The following is a 20,483-nucleotide window of genomic DNA, read 5'->3' as shown; positions in this document are numbered from 1 at the left end:
GATGAAGTGTATGTGACTTCTATCTGATGCGTGCTAAAAAAGTGTACTGGGGGCGCTATGGAGTAATATGTAATTACACAACTTATCCTATAATATGCAACAACAAGTAAATTAATAAAAATGTGTCCTGTTGTACGTGATCAATCAATGAATCAATAGTAAATATTTTTGGACTTATGGACTCGTTACCAAGCTTTTCAAATAAAACAAACGTATGCACAAGAACAGCTACATAGTTCAGTAGAAGCCTCGACTCTGCTGTGTTATTGATTAGAAAACTGGACAAGAATATTGGAAAAAAGATCTATAAATTAAATTGCTGGGATTAATGATGTGTTTAATAATAGCTTAAATAATAACTATAATAAAAATGCATTCCCTCTCTGTTTTACAGAAAATTTACAGCTGAAACTTGGCCAGTTTCTCCCAAGACTCTTGGACTGTTCTAGCGAAGACATTTCATTAAAGGAACCCCCCAAAATCCGGCCTCACTCCCCATATGATCTGTGCAATCGTTTTACAGCCATAATGGAGTCCATCCATGGAACTTCAACAGTTAGGGTGAAATAGAATCAATGAGGTTTTTCTTTCTAGATCACCAAATATGAACCACTACAGACTAATGGACGAGGTCACCTCCTCCGAGTTCAACACAGCAGAGTTTTTAGTATTTCTGTGTTTTCAAAGCCATATGAACAAGAAAAAGAAGCTACTGATTCCTGATGCAGGTTAATGATTGGAGAGCATGACCCCGGTTAAGAGGTTAACACTGGGCTGCGAGAGCTGTCTGGACTGCATTGTGGTTTGTATAGACGAGTAACCATGATAAGTACACACTGGAGATGGAATTGTTGGTGTCCAGCTTTGAATGCTTCCCCTAGACCCAGAAGGACCTATGTAGTGCCAATTCTGTGTATTGTTTTATGTGTATGCTACTTTTCTTTGTATGTGATTTTACTTTTTCATTGTGTTAATTTGACTGCAATGAGTTTACTATATTTATTTTATTCTTCTGCAGTGTTATACATGCCATAATTTTATGTCTTTTAGGGGGAATTCAAAGTATTTTTGGTGTATTGGAACTTTCATCATCACGCACTACCCACCCTCTCCTTTCCCAAATTTCCATGCCTGTGCTGTGTATTGTTGACAAGATTTGTCTGTTTGAAATGCATAGGGAAATCTGGAAGCAGAAAGGGCAAGGATCACTGTTGGCATAAGGAAGCAGTGAAAATATTTACAGCTGGTCTGTGGTGGAGATGCATTGAATGCAGGCAGTGCACATATGGTAAAGAGGAAGCTTCCCACACCTCAGGCCTAGGGCTGTACATCCCAGCACCATTAGTATTATATGGGTAGCTTCCCTCTTTCCCCTTACAATGGTCCATAAGACTGTAATGGGACTTGGACAGCTTCCACATCCCCGTACCACCAGAACAAACAGAGGGGATGAATCCACTGTGGGGCGGGGCAGGACTTGGACAGCTTTCGGCATCCCCGTACCATGTTAGTCAAACACGAGCCTCTATGTATTATAACTGTACTTGGGTGAACTTCCTTTGAGCTGGATTCAGAGGAAGCATTTTTACACCTGGAATCTTGTAAAGGGTTTGTGACGTAGCATTTGGCTGTAGATCTCATCCCACTTCACCTAAAATATCTTGTACAGAGTTCTGCTTAAAATGAATAAAGCCATAATTTTTTTAATAAAAAGATGGCTGTATAACAGATGCATTAAACTATGACATGCAGAAATATCATGGTGTTAATTTTTAAGGCAGAGCTTGACAGATTCATGCTCTGGGCCTCGTAATGAGTTTTTGCCTAAAGTTCGTACCATCACAGAGCAGCACTTTACGTTTTCAAGCAGAAGTCCATACCAGTTCAGTTGCAGTAGCCTTATGGTTGGCATATATCTCAGCTTGAAGTCTTTGAGTGGTACTCGTAGGTGGTTTGTGCTGCGGGTGCATGTTGGAAACTTTTTTCAATCAAATTAAATCGGATTCACGGGGTCAATATCCATAGATCAAGTGTTAAAAAATATCAAGTTTCCCTTGTAATTTATATTAAATAAATCCATAATGAAAGTCTTGGTATGAACGTTTCAGGGTCCATTCACACCACAACTTGTTCATTGAGCACGGGTAATCATATGCGCATTGATGCAGCCATAATTGTTTGTTATTATTAAACTTTCACTAACATTTTCTGTGAGGTCACATCCTGCTTTTCTTTGCCAAGTTGAATTCCCGTGCAGAAACTTGTGCATTTCTGTGCAATGTTTCCTCTTACTGACTTAATCATCACAATGGTCTTTGATATTTTAGGAAGACGTGGTTGGCAGAGATGTGGGTGTTTGGGGTCAATCCATTCTTGCACTAAAGAGAAAAGAAGGGTCAGCTCTGCATTCTGTACCATGACCTGTGTTTTTATTGAGACAACTTTTTTAAATATATCAGGTGGTCACTTGAAAGATTAGGTTAATATTGTAATTGCTATTGTTTTGTAAGTGTAGCACGTCATTCGTGTTTAAGGTTTTTGTGTGTGTGTGTGTGTGTGTGTGTGTGTGTGTGTTCATTTTTCCTTGCTTTTACCATCTCCTTGAAATCCTGACCTTCAAATGCGGGACATAAATTACAGGAAGACTGTGTCATTAACTGAATGTTTGGTGGTTACACTCTGGTACCTTATACCATGGTCATGGTTAGTTTTTCTTCGTTTCTCTGGTGGAATGACCTTGGGTTTTGTTTTACCAGCAAGATTGTGGACATATAGCATTCAATTGCAAGAATGTAACGAAAGGTCATGTATTGCTTGATCTTTTTAGAGATGAGAGAATAGTGATCATGCATGGTCCAGATAGAAAAATGCATGCTCAGTGACCGGGTGAACCATGGTCAATGTTCTCTGTGGCAATACGCCTACCAATATCTGCCACCCTACCCAATATGCCCCCCCCATGGATCATTGTTACTAAAGGACTCCTGTATGTTCACCTTCACAACCACTGACACTGCGGGTCCAGCTCTCGTCTAGAAACCAACTACACTATGCAATTGGACAGTGTCATTGTTTGCTAGGAGACAGCTGGACATCAAACCACCTGGCTGGGTTTGTTGAATGTCCAAGAGAACGGAACACTGGTCAGTATGCTCATCACTAGTATGCCCATCACTATTTACGTTCAAACCAAACAGCGACAGTGCAAATAAAAAAAAAGCTAAACCACAGATATTTATTAGGCCAAATGAGCGTTCTAATTGTGCACAAAGGTCTTCATAACAAACTGCTGCGCTTGACTTACACGTTGGGCTGAATCAAAGATGGTTCACTTCAGGAGACTAGGCACTAATCGGCAGCTCTCCATGGCCTGCAGTAGAGGTGAGTGAGCTAGCTTTGAAGTGGTATTTTGCATATATGATCCACATCTATTGTTTATTTAAATTTTGTATTTTTGGTCTTATTTTTGCCGTTGGTAGGATAGAGGCGGCTGTTCCCTAAACCACAGTGAGTGTTACAACATCTACTCACCAGTGGCCATTTTCTGTTTCTTGTCCATGTTCTGCCTGTCTGAATACAGCTAGGCAGCTATTTCCTCCCAGATCTGGCCCTTTCTTTCTAAATGTCCATGTAAAAGCAATTCTTGGTGTGTCCTACAGCTCTAGGTGCTCATGCATTGGAATTCCACTGTCTACCAACCATGGTTATGTCTCCTGTTCAGCACCCATTTCTAGCACCTTCCAAAACACTTTCACCTTTCTTCTGGGTAGATGGGTCAATGCCAGGCCAGCCAAACTTGTGGTGGCCTGCTGTTTTGTATGTGTGTTTACTAACATTGCGTTTCCATATGTTGCTTTGCATTGGAAAAAAGTAGGCCTTTATGCAATTTCCACCGCATATTAGCACATGCCAATGCAGCGCACCTGTGTGAATGTTTCCCATTCACATAGCTTAGTTTTCACAGGTTCTTGAGTTGTCGTGTGTGTGGGGGGGGGGGGGGGGGGGAGGTGTGAATGGACCTTTTTATACAAATAGCGAGTACCTCTCATTTTGAACTGCCAAAACATTTCTCTCCTGTAAAGCTAAAAAGCGAAACATCTCAGCCTTCCACAGATAAAGAGAGCAATCAAGCCAATGCACCTTTTAGATTGCTCCGTTTTAAATAACTCTAACATCCATATCTCTTGCCAAGCAAGTGACAGAAGCTGACTGGGTAATGGAGAATTTTTAGCCTGTGGGTGTGGGCTTCTCTCAACAATCACACAAGCAGCTGCATGATTCCATTTCAGCAGGAAAGAGCGGGTGAAGGGAAAGACCAATTTAAGAAGCCAAACACCATTGGGATTTGGCAAGTAATGGCTCTTGGCTCTCCTATTTTGGAAACTGTGAGAACAAGAGCATATCAGGGAAATTTTCGACTGGCATCTAAACAATGTTCATCCATTATTGGGAATGGAAAAAAAAACTAGAACCCTTTTTTTTTGTTTTTTAATTACTCCTTATTCCCTTGTAATTACTTCCATTTCTGTTTTTAGAGACGTGGGTTTATTTTACATGAAATCTCTAAACCACTATTGCTGTGCCTTAAAAATGCCCATGTGTTTTTGCCAGTGTTGATACCAGCTGTGCCAAAACCTATTGTCCACAGCTTTAAAATGCACACGTGTCAGTTTTATCGAGCTCTTCCTTTCTAACACCAAATACGGGTGAGAATTGTGCTGTGTGACATTGTTACAATTGATGATAGGTTCAATCTTTTAAATGTGTTTTTATGTGCAATAAAATATATTTATGTTTTTAGATGTTGCTTTTTATTTGTGTGCTGTGTTGAAAGAAAGACTGACATGTGGTCTATATGATACAGGCTTTAACACTATATATGACCAAAATGTATGTGGACACTCCTCTATATTTCATTTTAGGGGTTTCCAGTGAAGGGTCTAAAGATTTTAGACAATTGTGTGCTACCAACTTTGGGGAAGGCCCTTTTCTGTTCCATTTATGACTGTCTCTGCGCACAAAGTCGGCTCCATAAAGTAGGGTTGTCCAGATACCGATACTAGTATCGGTATCGGGACCGATACCGAGTATTTGCGGGCGTACTTGTACTCGCGCAAATGCTCCCGATGCCTGATAGAATACTTTTTTTGTATTTATCAACATGTTCTATGAAAATTCTTTGAGTTTTTTACTACTGCGTGACAAGCAAATACATTTTTTTATTCATTTTTACTCATTTTTATTCTTTTATAATGTCTCGAGTTAGTTCTTCATATTTCTAAAGAAAATATCCTTAGTCTGTATTGTGGTTTGAAAACTGTCACATGACATTTAAAAAAAGTATCGGTATTCGGTATCGGCGAGTACATGAAAAAAAGTATCGGTACTTGTACTCGGTCCTAAAAAAGTGGTATCGGGACAACCCTACCATAAAGACATGGTTTGTGGAGTTTGGTGTGGCTGAACTCAAGTGGCCTTCAGAAATCCCTACTGGACATATTTGGGATGAACCAGAACTCCAACTGTGAGTCAGGTGGTCTTGTCCAAAATCAGTACTTGTATTACAAATGCCCATTTGGATGACTGGGCACAAGTTCCACAGACACCATCAAAGCTTGTAAAAAAATCTTGTTTTATGAGAGTGAAATTGGTTTGTGATACACCTCAAATTATTCAATCTGCAGTGCATGATTCATAAATGCATAATGAATAAAATGCCAACTAATTCCTACAGTGCTTACAAAAATAAATGAAATTCTTATTCGCGTATGGAATGACATCACGTGTGTGGCCCTGCTGAATGCATTTCTCTGTAAGAAGTGTCGTTGGGAACACTAAGGCCTCGTACACACGACCGAACATGTCCGCTGAAACTGGTCCGACCGTGTGTAGGGCCTAGCGGACAGTTTTCCGGCCGAGCGGACAGGTTTCCAGCAGACAAAAGTTTCTTAGCATGCTGTGCTAACCACCATCCGTGGTTAGTACACCTAACCATCGGACCGAAATCCCCTGCATGCGTCAAAGTGATTCGACGCATGCGTGGAAGCATTGAACTTCCTGGTTCGTGCACATCGCCGCCACGTCACCGCGTTTTCTGTCCGCGGGGAATTTGGTCTGATGGTGTGTTCACACATCAGAACAAAACCTCCCAGCAGACATGTCCGATGAAAATGGTCCGTGGACCGTTTTCATCGGACATGTCTGGTCGTGTGTACAAGGCCTTATACCAAGGGGCCATGTCGGATGTTTTTTTTTTTTTTTTTTTTTTTTTTTAAGATTTTTCTCTAACATTCATAATTTTTTTTATGGAATCGCCAATTTGCTAAATTGCTCAGGGATTGTGTTTTTGCATTGTTTCTTATCAGAGACCAGGTCACCTGCCACAATTGCTCTGCATTTATCCCTATGCCTAAGCTACAGAAAGTTTAATGAGCGATTTGTAGCATCAAACTCCAACCTAATAAAGTAGCATGAGTTTGATTGCAAACAAATTGCTTCTAATGCTGCGTACACACGATCAGTTCGTTTGATAAAAGGTCTCATGGACCGTTTTCATCAGACAAACCTATCGTGTGTGTGCCCCATCGGTTTTTTAACCATCAGTCAAAAAACTAGGAACTTGTTTTAAATTTATCTGATGGATAAAAAACTGATCGTCTGTGGGTACGTCCATCGGTTAAAAATATACGCATGCTCAGAATCAAGTCGGCGCATGCTTGGAAGCATTGAACTTCATTTTTTTCAGCACGTCGTTGTGTTTTACTCTACCGCGTTCTGACACTATCGTTTTTTTAACTGATGGTGTGTAGGCACGACTGATCATCAGTCAGCTTCATCGGATATCTGATGAAGAAAATCCATCAGACCGTTTTCATCAGACGAACCGATCGTGTGTACAGGGCATTAGCGACTGTAACAAAATGCCTGCACCTATTCTGGGTTCTTCCACCAAGAAACAACTTCCTCCAGTCTGGAACCAGGTATTATAACTGAGCACCCAAGAACTAAGCGACACTAGCTTGGGTGCAAACTGAAACTCCACTTTATTGCAAATTTACACAGAATATACAACACACAAGATCAGGTAAGGGCCTGATCACATTACCTTAACCACTTACGGACCGCCTAACGAGGATACACGTCGGCAGAATGGCACCGCTGGGCACAATTGCGTACCTGTACATGATTGTATAAAGCCCAGCGGTGGGTCGCGGGCGCGCGCCCTGACCCGGTCTGAAGCTCCGTGACCTCGGCCGCGGGACTCGCAGACCCGATTGCCGCTACAGCCCTGCGATCGGTTCCCGGAGCTGAAGAACAGGGAGAGCCGCGTGTAAACACGGCTTCCCCATTCTTCACTGTGGCACTGTCATCGATTGTGCGTCTCTATATTGGGGAACACACAATCAATGACATCAGACCTACAGCCACACCCCCCTACAGTTGTAAACACACTTCAGGGAACACATAACCCCTTCAGTGCCCCCTTGTGGTTAACTCCCAAACTGCAACTGTCATTTTCACAATAAACAATGCATTTTAAATGCATTTTTTGCTGTAAAAAATTACAATGGTCCCAAAAATGTGTCAAAATTGTCCGAAGTGTCCGCCATAATGTCGCAGTCACGAAAAAAATCGCTTATCGCCGCCATTAGTAGTAAACAAAAAAAAAAATTAATAAAAATGCAATAAAATTATCCCCTATTTTGTAAATGCTATATATTTTGCGCAAACCAATCGATAAACGCTTATTGCGATTTTTTCTTTTTCTTTTTTTTTTTTTTTACCAAAAATAGGTAGAATACTTATCGGCCTAAACTGATGAAAAAAAATGTTTTTATATATGTTTTTGGGGGATATTTATTATAGCAAAAAGTAAAAAATATTGAATTTTTTTCAAAATTGTCGCTCTATTTTTGTTTATAGCGAAAAAGAAAAAAAAAACAGAGGTGATCAAATACCACTAAAAGAAAGCTCTATTTGTGGGGAAAAAAAGGAAGCCAATTTTGTTTGTGAGCCATGTCGCACGACCGCGCAATTGTCAGTTAAAGCAAGGCAGTGCCGAATCGCAAAAAGGGGCCTGGTATTTTACCTGCATTTTGGTCCGGGTCTTAAGTGGTTAAAAATGCAAAATGTAAACTGTAGTCTCGTTGGCACTTCTAAAGAAACAGCTAACAGTGATCTAATTAAACAGTAAGCTAGCTAGCCATCTAGACAAGCCTAGGTGACTCAGTGCCCACCCAGACAATGCATTGATTAATCAGGTATCCCAGACAGACTGGCAAGAGTCTACAACGCTGAATACACAAAGTACATTGCACATGCTGTCTTCAGGTGTTTGGCTTTAACTTGTGTAATCTGTCCACTAAAAAAGACAAAACTCACAATTTTTTTTAGCAGTCTGAAAGAGTGGAATGAATTTATCTTCCTAAATTTCTTGAGGGGTTGTTAATAAATATTTCTGTCCCAAGTGGAGGGGCTCCAAGTCTGCAGGAGGGCTACCATATTTCCTCTGACCATTAACCTGTACGAGATTTATAGAACACCTTTCCATCCATTCCACAAAGAATATTGTACTTCTTCAGAGAATTAATATAAGCCTTGCTCTTGGCGTTCATCACGTTGGTGTCTATCATTAGAGAATGATCTGCTCTCTCCATGGGATCAGAGGCTGAACTTGGCTCTTTACCTTGCTCTGACCATGAGAAGCAGACATGGGCCTCCGGTCTCCTCCATGGGCCATAATCTGTGGGTAGAAGGCTTAGCGCCCCTCCAAAATCCTCTCTCTTATTGACAATCTCCTAAAAGCTATAGTGATTAAAAGGGAATACAACTCCTCTGCACGATCACTGTGTTAAAGTACATAAAAAATAAAAATACCCCAATCCCACAACTTCTACAAAGATCTGAAAAAAGTGCATATGTTATTAATTGCTTAACCACTTGCTTACTGGGCACATAAACCCCCTTCGTGCCCAGGCGAAATTTCAGCTTCCGGCACTGCGGCGTTTTAAACTGACATTTGCGCGGTCGTGCGACGTGGCTCCCAAACAAAATTGACGTCCTTTTTTCCCCACAAATAGAGCTTTCTTTTGGTGGTATTTGATCACCTCTGCGGTTTTTATTTTTTGCGCTATAAACAAAAAAAGAGCGACAATTTAAAAAATATATATATATATATTTTTTACTTGTTGCTATAATAAATATCCCAATTTTTTTTTTAAAAAAAATATTTTTTTTCTCAGTTAAGGCCGATACGTATTTTTCGACATATTTTTGTAAAAAAAAAAAAAAAATCGCAATGAGTGACTGATTTGCGCAAAAGTTATAGCGCCTACAAAATAGGGGACAGAATTATGATTTATTTTTATTATTTTTTTTTTTTACTAGTAATGGCGGGGATCTGCGATTTTTATTGGGACTGCGATATTGCGGCGGACGTATCGGACACTTTTGACACAAATTTGGGACCATTCACATTTATACAGCGATCAGTGCTATAAAAATGCACTAATTACTGTATAAATGTGACTGGCAGGGAAGGGGTTAACACTAGGGGGTGAGGAAGGGGTTAAATTTGGATCCTGGGTGTGTTCTAACTGTGTGGGGGGAGGGGGGTGACTGGGGGAAGTGACTGATGCTGTGTCCCTATGTACAAGAGACACAGATCGGTCTCCTCTCCTCTGACAGCACGTGGAGCTCTGTGTTTACACACAGAGCTCCACGTCCCTGCTGTGTTCCCGGCGATCGCGTGTACCGGGCGGACATCGCGGCCGCCAGGTACATGCATCGGCTTCCCAGCGATGCGCCGGGACAGTGTTTACACGCTGCGCGCCCGGGTAATGCACTTTAAAAGACGTCCACTTGGCACCTGAGAGCCGCACTGTTGATGTCTTTTGTCAATAGCGCGGGTCTCAAGTGGTTAAATACTGCTGCAGATACTCTGGGGGTTATTCACGAAAAGGCAAAGCCACTTTGCACTACAAGTGCAAATTGCACTGAAAGTGCAGTCACTGTAAATCTGAGAGGTAGATCTAAAATGAGTGTAAGCTCTTCTTCAGACTTTATCATCCAATTATGTGCAAGCTAGAATGCTTTTTCTTTTCCTTGCATGTCCCCCTCAGATCTACAGCGACTGCACTTCCAAGTGCACTTGTAGTGCAAAGTGGATTTGCCTTTAGTACATAACCCCCTCTTTGTTCCCGCATGTGATCAGCAAGGACTAATATATTCAGCAGTGATATGCTATATGACAATTACTAAATGCAAAAATTAAAAGCTAATAAAAACCATATATCTTTTAATATCATTGCAAATTTAAATTTAAAAACATTCTTCCTAAATCAGTTTATATAGGGACGTTAACTGCTTGCCGACCAGCCGCCGCTGTTATACGATGGCAGGTCGGCCCTCCCTGCGCGAGAGCCGTAGCTATACGTCGGCTCTCGCGCAGGCCACTAGGGGCGCGTGTGCCCCCCCCGCCCCCGACATTTGGCAAATCACACCGTGAAATTGTGTTAAATAATATCACCACAAACAAATGAACACTGATGATCAAATGAATATTGTGCAATGGAGATCATAGATGGATGCAAGTGGGATGATCATTGGAAGGAGGGAGCGGAGCGCTGCAGTCAGCCAGAGCTCAAAGCAGCCCCAGGACAGGCAGCCTACCGGGAATTATCCCGGTGGGCCAGTCCGGCCCTGGTGGCGAGACATCGGCTCCTCCCAACGCATTGCATCAAAGAATCTCGTGATTTCCTCAGGGGATAATGGTGTTTGGCTGCGGGAAGGATACACAGGTCTTTGTTCTGGGCACATAATGCCCTAAATGTAAGTATCTCAAGGTGTACTGTAGCCTCTTGTAGAGTTTAAAATTGCACATACTCGGCACTTCAAAAACAGGCGACTATTAAATTATTTTTAAGGTTACTAGTTTAGGGTTACAGTGGAGGTCTAGAACTACTGTATTGCTCCCGCTCTAACGATCGCGGCAATACCCGACGTGTGGTTTGAACACTGTTTACATTTGCGGGCGCTTAACACAGAAAAAAGGGGAACTTTTTTTACTTTTTTTTTTTTTATACATTTTTTTTTTACTCTGTCCCTGTCCCTTTTATTGCTGTCACAAGGAATGTAAACATCCCTTGTGACAGCAATGGGCAGTGACAGATACTCTTTATGGAGAATTATGGGGTCTATAGGACCCCAAATCCCTCCTTTGCACTTGAAAATATTCAGGAAGCCGACCGTCGGCTCTACAAAAAACACTACCAGGGTGATGCCTACAGTTGCATATCATCCTGGTACAACCACTTGAAGCAGGAGGCCACATACTTTATTATGTCAGCGTCAAGGGGTTAAACTGGCACTGATTTAACAAAACATTTTTGCATTTTCATTTTATTTATTTTCATAAAAAGGCCCACCGAAATCCTCAGCACCAGGCCCATGATGCTCTAAATCCGGGCCGTTGTATGAATGTTATGCCGCATACACACGATCATTTTTCGTCATGAAAAAAAACTTCGTTTTCAGCATGTCCAAAAAAACGAAATTTTTCCAACTTCATCATTAAAAAGGACGTTGCCCACACACCATCGTTTTAAAAAAAATATGAAAAAAACGCGGTGACGTACAACACGTACGACGGCACTATAAAGGGGAAGTTCTATTCGCCTTTGGGCTGCTTTAGCTGATTCCGTGTTAGTAAAAGACGATTCGCGCTTTTCTGTTACAGCGTGATGAATGTGCTTACTCCATTATAAACTGTAGTTTTACCTGAACGAGCGCTCCCGTCTCATAACTTGCTTCTGAGCATGCGCGGGTTTAAAACGTTGTTTTAGCCCACACACGATAATTTTTTACAACCCGAAAAACGATGTGAAGCCCACATACAATCATTTTAAATGACAATTTTTAAAAACGTCGTCTTTTTTCATGCCGAAAAATGATCGTGTGTACGCGGTATAAGAAACCTTAGATTGTAAGCTCCTTGACGGCAGGGACTGATCTGAATGTAAAGTGTAAAATGTTAAAGCACTGTGTAAATTGTCGGCACTATATAAGTACCTGAATAAATAAACTAGCCAATGTTAAATGTAAATACTTGTGCAACAGTCAGTGCAGGTCTGGTAACTGTATTAGAATGTTTATGATGATCTTTTTCTGCCACCTAGTGAAAGATTCATGACTTTACACATAGAGCGTTTGGCAAAATGTTTTTAAATCGAACGTCCTATATGAACAGATAAAAGGACCAAACATTACGTTTAGCACCAATAGTTTAAATTAAAATCTTATTGGATTTTTTTTTTAGAGCCCCTTTTTGGGCAAGTGTATTTTTTGTATGGTCCCCCCACCCTGATACAGCCCCTGTTTTATTTTTTTCTGTCTGTAGAAGTCGTCCTTATAAATGCAATCTCCTAGAGCCCTGCTCTTTGGCCTCAAACACACATCCTGCATTTATCAAAAACAATTATTTTCTGTGTGCACTGTTCACACCATACATGTCCCGTGTGTGCATTGTGCATGTATGCATTTTTATACAAGCAACTCACCACACTGCATGTCACTGTAATGCAATGGGCTGCAATGCATTGTGGTGCATAGAGTTGAATAAAGTGTAATTTTACTACACATCAGTAAATTCAAAGAAAAAAAAAAGTAAACAATGCTATGCATTCTAACAATGTGTTGCATCGTCCTATACAAAGTACATCAGTGTACAATTTTTAGCAGGCTGGTGTGAAGGACCTCTTTAGCCAATAGTAGTTACTAACTATAAGGCCGTGTACACGGTTGGAATTTCCGACAACAAGTGTTCGATGTTAGCTTGTTGTCGGAAAATCCGACCGTGTGTTGGCTCCATCGGATATTTGCTGTCAGGATTTCCGACAACAAAAATTTGAGATCTGGTTCTCAAATTTTAGACGGAAAAAATTCCAATCGTCTGTAGCAATTCCGACGTGCAAAATTCCCACGCATGTTCGGAAGCAATTTGGCACATGCTCGGAAGCATTGAACTTTATTTTCTCGGCCCGACATAGTGTTGTACGTCACGCGTTCTTTTTTTTGAAGGTACATTTTTTGAAGGTACATTTTTATTTAGAATTTTTTGTACATACAAAGCAGACAGTACAACAAACGCACATCCTAGGCGAACATAGCCCGGTACATCATTTTACAAAACTTTGGTAGCTGGTACACATTGAGCATTTTCATAAAAACACACAGAGAAAGGTGGGAGAAAAACAGAATCGTTCATTTATTTACACACGACCGTTTTTCTCGGCAGAATTCAGCCAGAAACTCGATGGGAGACGTATTCTGCCGAGAAAACCGGTCGTGTGTACACTTTTCGCCGAGGAAACCGACAAGGATCTCGTCGGGCCAAAAAGAGAACATGTTCTCTATTTCCTCGTTGGTCAATGGGAAAAGTTGGCTCGCCGAGATCCTCGGCGGCTTCACAAGGAACTCGACGAGCAAAACGATGTGTTTTGCCCGTCGAGTTTCTCGGACGTGTGTACGGGGCCTCAGATCTATTCAACGGGCAGAGGTATCAGCCATCAGTCAAAGTTCAAGGAGCAGGAGGTATGGTGCTCTCGGAATTAACCCAAGAGCCCCAGACCTTCAAGAGTTTTTTTTGGACACCCTCTAGCCTCCTATGTCATCTTATACAGCGGTATAGCACGATTGATGGTGGTGAGCCAAAAGGCAATGGTAGGTAAGGATGGAGACTTCCAGTGGAAGGTTATAGACTTCTTAGCATAGAACAGTACTATCCACAGGAAGGTTTGCATATTCTTAGATATAGTCTTGTCATCAATGTGGCCCAGTAAACACCTCAGAGGATTACATATATTTGGTAACAGCGTCAGCGAGCTAATGAAGGTCGTGACCTCCGACTAGAACTTTCTAATCGGAGCACACTCCCACATCATATGAAAGAACGTGCCATCGGCCGTGCCGCATCGGGAGCATAGCGCTGAGGGGATTCTGCTCAGTTTTAACAGTAAGCATGGTGTGAAGTAGGATCTATATAACAGTTTGGTCTGTATTACCTTGTCACGGGACAAAATGACAGAGGGGACCTGGAGGGGCAACACCTCCTGTCAGCTCAGGGATGTCTGCTCTCCAGCTAGCAGCCGCTTTGCTCAGCCTTTGAGTCATAGTGTGCAGGAAAGACCCATAATATGTGGAGACTAACTTGGTGTGCGAGGGGTCAGTTAGTAGTCGCTCCAGCCGAGAAAGCTGGACGACTATGTTACGAAGGCCAAACTGCGTTGCTACAGTGTGACGTATCTGTAGGTAAAGAAAGTAAGCCGTGCGTGGCAAATTATAGTCTCTACGAAATTGCTCAAAAGTACAAAACACATTGCCTGAGAACAGATGTAAAATAGTTTTTACCCCCCTTTTCGACCAGTATCCCCCATCCGATCTACGGAAAAATTCTGGAAGATTCGGATTCCCCCACAGTGGAGTGTTCGGTGAGTATGTATTACTGCTGGAGGGGACTTGCAATTTAGTGAGTTTAATAATCCGTAGAGTCATAGCTATAATACTCGTTCCCTCCCGCCCCCCAAGGGACATACAATGAATCAAATTTTGCAGGGATTCATAGGAGGTGAGGATGGCTGCCTCCAATGCAGTGGCTGCATTGTTGGCTTCGGGGTAAAACCACCAGTGTACGTGGGCCAATTGAGAGGCAATATAATACGTTTGAAGGCAGGGGAGGGCCAACCCGCCCTCCAGTACTGGTAACTGAAGGGTGTCCTTGGCAAAACTGCCCATTTTTGGCCAGTGTGCCTACTTCCCCAAACTTCCATATAAATTAGCGGGTTGCACACCAATGACATCACCCAATAGCACATGCCACAGTTCTCCTCTCCAGGGACGGCCCCTCTGATCACAGAAGTGATATCATTAATTTGCAACTTGCTGATCTACACATTGGTTCTCAGCAGAGTATAGACAGGATTGTTCGGCTGGCACCTGGCATGTCCTACAGGGGAGCGAGCATTTGGAGTAGTGAAATCTATATGGAATTACACCTGAACCTCTGATTGATGTAGTTGACCATTTGTCATTTAGAGGTGGTTTTACTACTGTTTCTAAAGGACTCCTGTCGTCTTCTGTTAAAAATTGTAAACTAGCCGTTGGGGACCCTGGGTGACATTATTTACCAAATATGTTTTGGTTTAGCAGATTTTTTTCCCTGAGTTCTCCAAACTTCTTGCAATCTGAACTTTGCTCGATTTTGCTCACCTCTAAATAAGGAAATTAAAAATAGCTTGGTATTCCTTAGCATGAGGGGGGCACGTGGCTCACTCTACGTATCCGGGCTGAGGCTTGGTATTTGGTCAATACTGTAACATGGGGTGTGGAAGGAATTCTCAGCCCTGACTAGCTAGAGGAACTTGGGTCTTACTTGGGTCACCCCAGGGGTGCTCTTAGCAACACTATGGGCCTGGGAACCCACTGTATGAAAAGGCACATGGCCACATCAGTTTTTTCAACACAGTGCCTCTATGGACTAGGCCTTTTGGCTAAGTCCTGGGCATTTTTTACTATCAGGCCTCAGGGCCTAGCCAGTGAACCTGCACACGCACTAATTATTTATTTTTCTCCTCACGTTTTGTCACTTTGCACTTTTGTCTGTTTGTCTTTTCTCACTAAGATGGAGGGTGTGGGTCTTTGGGCCTACCTTAAAATCTAGGGGAAGGATGTGCGGCCATCATGTTCCTTTCTCCCCTGAACTGGGAGGAAAGGGGTCTCTTCTCCGAAAAGCCCCTTCACCTACTACTCCTTGGTTGGCTGACCATGAGCAGTGGGTCCTTTTGGCTAGGTGGACCAAGAAAAATCTTGCCCCTGTCAGAAGCCTTTCACCCCTGGGGGTCAGGTAAAGGTCCTACTTTTTTGAGGAGTGGACAAGAGATGCAACCTTAAGTGCATTGTTTTGTGTGTGTTATTCACATATACTTTTTTTGTACTCTTATGCCTCGTACACGCGACCAGTTTTTCCATCGGGAAAACTGCCATGACAGCTTTTGGCTGGGAAAACTGGCCATGTGTATGCTCCATGGCAGTTTCCCCGTGGAGCATACACACCGCTGGGATTCCCGGCCAAAGTGCTCACCGCAGTTTTCCCGACGTGAAAACCTCTGGTGTGTACACGGGGAAAGTGACCGAGCAGGTTCTCGGTTTTCAGACTGGGATTCCTGGTGGACTTTTTACCGCCGGGAATCCCGATCGTGTGTACGGGGCATGAGGTGTTTTCTTTTTGCGCACCACCAGGGATTAGAAAAAAAGTTCTTAATCTCACTCACTGAACAGAGTGGTGGTGGAGTAAAAGGAGAGGCAAGTATGGGCTGATGGCGAAGTGGGCATTAAAGCAAACCTTTTGCTTTGCCCTGCAATTTAAGCTACAGGGGTGAAATTATACTCAAAAAAAATCTTACAATAACAAAATCTTGCATTGAAGTCACTTTGAGGTCTTATCAACTCTAAACAGTACTTTGCGCACTAATTTATACAAATATGTATGTAAAACTGCTGACATTGAGAGCTTATCCATTCATACAGCCAGAGATTCGGCAATCAGAATATAGTTGTAGTATCTCTGTACCCCTAACAGTTCACAGCCAGAAGGAATTAACCAATCCTACTTGTCAGAGAATAACATGTTTAATGGGAATGTTTATGTCTCCCCGCATAGTTAAATCACTTGTGACAGCAGTATATTATAAAAATAATAATAGCTTTTTAGTTATCAAGCACCTTATGAGTAAAGGAGCCCGAGGGAATAAAAGGAAGCCAAATTCAGCAATAAAGAAAAAAGCAAAATGCGCTATTAAAGCTTACCCTGTTAACATATGCAAATTGAAACAATGCTGGGAGATTTATTTTGTTGCTATTTCAAATGAGATTGTGTGTATGCGTGAGAAGGGAATGTCTGCTTGTTTTCAGGCGCCTAGTTTATTAAGCACATTGGCGCTAATACACATTATTTTTGTTTGGTAGCCTGCCGAGAATACTATTTAAAAAAAAAAAGGTGTCTTAAAGTCTAGAAAGCTCAGAATGTCGGAGTCTAAAGTACCACAGGCCCTGGTTGGATGTGCTGGGCCACCGATTAATGTGTGAACTTAGATCGGGCGTGATGGCTGCAATTTTGTCTCTTCTTTGAGCATGGAATAATACACCAGCCTCACTCAAACAGTGAAAGGAGCAAAGCCCTAAGTTAAGTAGCCCATAACTAATTGGAATCAGTCTATCAATGCCAGACCAGCACCAGAGGCAGAGAAAAACAATGAAGAGAAGAAGCTTTAGGCCCCGATCACACCTGAGCAATTTTCTGCTTGAAGCTTGATGCTCCAAGATCCTCAACAAGCAAAATCCCATTCATTTCAATTTCATTTCACCCTCTGCTAAATCACTGGGAAGCCCAGGAAGGGGGAAGACTGGGCTTACCCAGTGACGTAGCAGGGGGGCGGGGTCACGTGACGGGTGGCCCTGCCTCCCCTATATAAGTAATGTCACAGCTTCAGTCGCGTCATTCGCTGGGCTGTGTCCAGCGGTGAGAGGAGGTCGGCGATGCTGCTCTCTGGATGGGTGGATCTTCTCATCGCTGGACCGGAGATCACCCGCACCCGTCGCTGGATACACCGGCACCCGTCGCTGGACCGGAGAACAGTATTGATCAGGACAACGTTGGAGCAGGAAGCCGGGAACGAGTGGATTATCACCGCTGGAGTTTTTTTCTTTTTCTTTTTATTAATAAAAGACTTTTTTCCATGGTGTCTGTGTGTTTTTTTTTACAAGAATTTACACTTCCTTCGTGAAATGGTAGGGGTACAGTGTACCCCATTACCAATTCACATAGGGGGGGCCAGGATCTGGGGGTCCCCTTTGTTAAAGGGGTCTTCCAGATTCTGATAAGCCCCCCGCCCGCAGACCCCCACAACCACCGGGCAAGGGTTGTGGGGATGAGGCCCTTGTCCCCATCAACATGGGGACATCCTCCCCATGTTGAGGGCATGTGGCCTGGTACGGTTCAGGAGAGGGGGGTGCACTCTGTCCCCCCCTCTTTTCTGCGGCCGGCCAGGTTAACGTGCTCGGATAAGGGTCTGGTGTGGATTTTGGGGGGAACTCCACGCCATTTTTTTTTTTAAATTTGGGGTGGAGTTCCCCTTAAAATCCACACCAGACCTGAAGAGTCTGGAATGGATATTTGGGGGGAACCCCCACGTCATTTTATTTTTTAAATTGACGGCTGGGTTCCCCTTAATATCCATTCCAGACCTGAAGGGCCTGGTAATAGAATTTGGGGGAACCCCCACGCTATTTTTTTTATTTTTTATGAATGAATCCTCTCTGAATTGCGAAGCCGACAATTCATTATAGCCGCAAAGCCGGTTTTAAATGACTTTTTTTCCTTTCAGAAATGACACTTTGTGCAGTGCCATTACATAGCCGAACTCCGAACCCGAACCCAAACTTTCAGCAAATTATTCGGGTTCGGGTCCAAAAAAAAAAAAAAATTCGGTACGAACCCGAACTTTACAGTTTGGGTTCGCTCAACCCTACTCCCTAATGCCCATTTAAAAAAATCAAGAAATTGAGATAAGAAGAGAAAATAACATAAAAAAAAAAAGAGAAAAAAATTGATAGTATAGTAAAAGTTAAGATAGTGTAAAGGGAATAAACAAAACCATGTAACTACTAGAACCCAGTCTAAAGAATATTTTCTTTTACTTGCCTGAGTAAGAACCTATGTAAGGACAATACTTTGTGCCGATTCTACTCTGTGCCAGGACCCTGAGGCTGCATGATAAGCAAAAAAAAAGGACTTCATGTGCCCCTCTGGATCATGGATCAAAATGTTTTTGTCTGATTTTGAGTTTCATTCTAGTTGGGATGTTGCTCCAGGATGTATGATAATCTCTTGCGTGGATAACATTTGCATATGATAATTCACTGAGATAGACTTTGGCATACCACCTCACATTGGCTGGCAACACTATAATGTTCTCAGAGGAACCTTTTTAGCAAAACGAACGTAGGAAAAGAACAAACCCTGCCAAACTCCCTTATTCATGTACCAGGAATAATAATATGCAAAAAAGGTGATTGTTTAAACCCACAAGTGCTTTTATTCGCCACCATCTTCCCTCTATACTGACATTTCAAAATAACACATGTGATAAATTAGTGTTTGCGTAAAATGTTTAGCATTGTATAACATTTTTTGAGTGTATTTTTATACAGGTCTATGTGGAAAACCAAAAAGATTAACAACTAAGTAGGAAAGAGGGACATAAATATTTGGTTCCAAAAGAGAGACAGTCCATCCTAATGAGGAACAGCTTGGAGCTATCCTAGCATGAGCCATTTCTACCACGAAGCAAGCAAAATGTATTTGTTAAAGCGGGAGTTCACCCATAAAAAATGTTTTACCCTTAGATTGATGCTCATTTTGTCTAGGGGAATCGGCTAGTTGTTTTAAAATCGAAGCTGTACTTACCGTTGTAGAGAGTGATCTTCTCCGCCGCTTCTGGGTATGGTCTTCGGGACTGGGCATTCCTATTTTGATTGACAGTCTTCCGACGGTCGCATCCATCGCGTCACGAGTAGCCGAAAGAAGCCGAACGTCGGTGCGGCTCTATACTGCGCCTGCGCACCAACGTTCGGCTACTTTCGGAAAATCGTGACGCGATGGATGCGACCGTCGGAAGCCTGTCGGAAGACTGTCAATCAAAATAGGAACGCCCAGTCCCGAAGACCCATACCCGGAAGCGGCGGAGAAGATCGCTCTCTACAACGGTAAGTACTGCTTCGATTTTAAAACAACTAGCCGATTCCCCTAGACAAAATGAGCAGGAATCTAAGGTTAAAAAATGTTATTTCCGGGTGAACCTCCACTTTTAGCAGATATTCTCAAAGTTCTAAGATCTGTGGGAATGGACCATATTTATGCCTATTGCTTTGTTGCTTCTTGCTGGTTTACTGCAGTGCAAAGATCTAAATGAAATTCACAAAGGACCCAATAAATTAAGTAAGAATACACATACCCGTATATACTCGAGTTTAAGCCGACCCGAATATAAGCCGAGGCACCTAATTTTACCACAAAAAACTGTGAAAACATATTGACTCAAGTATAAGCCTAGGGTGTCCATCTGCATGTTTCGCTGTGCCTCACTTTGCCTCACTGGAGGTTATTTACTAAAGGCAACTCCACGTTGCACTATAAGTGCAAACTACAAGTGCAGAGTGCACTTTAAATTGCACTGAAAGTGCACTTGGAAGTGCAGTCGCTGTAGATCCGAGGGGGACATGCAAGGGGAATAAAAAACAGCATTTTAGCTTGCACATGATTGGATTATTAAATCAGCAGAGCTTCCCCTCATTTCAGATCTACCCCTCAGATTTACAGCGACTGCACTTCCAAGTGTTCTTTCATTGCAATTTCAAGTGCACTTTGCACT

General features: G+C 42.4%; 1 protein-coding gene across 5 annotated transcripts in view; it reads left to right on the top strand.

Moving 5' to 3' along the window:
- USP28 (ubiquitin specific peptidase 28) overlaps positions 1-4,800 on the top strand; it is a 116,948-nt gene extending 112,148 nt beyond the window's left edge. For all 5 annotated transcript variants that reach the window (XM_040326029.1, XM_040326030.1, XM_040326027.1 and 2 more), the window contains one exon: positions 395-4,800. In XM_040326029.1, coding sequence (XP_040181963.1) covers positions 395-570 — 176 coding nt within the window. In that variant the 3' untranslated portion in view covers positions 571-4,800. The remainder of the gene's footprint in view (positions 1-394) is intronic.
- The last annotated feature ends 15,683 nt before the right edge of the window (positions 4,801-20,483 follow it).

Source organism: Rana temporaria, chromosome 10 (assembly GCF_905171775.1).
Source record: "Rana temporaria chromosome 10, aRanTem1.1, whole genome shotgun sequence".
NCBI classification, from domain to species: Eukaryota; Metazoa; Chordata; class Amphibia; order Anura; family Ranidae; genus Rana; species Rana temporaria.
Note: the sequence above shows the minus strand (reverse complement) of the source record. Positions and strands in the feature narration are given on the sequence as shown.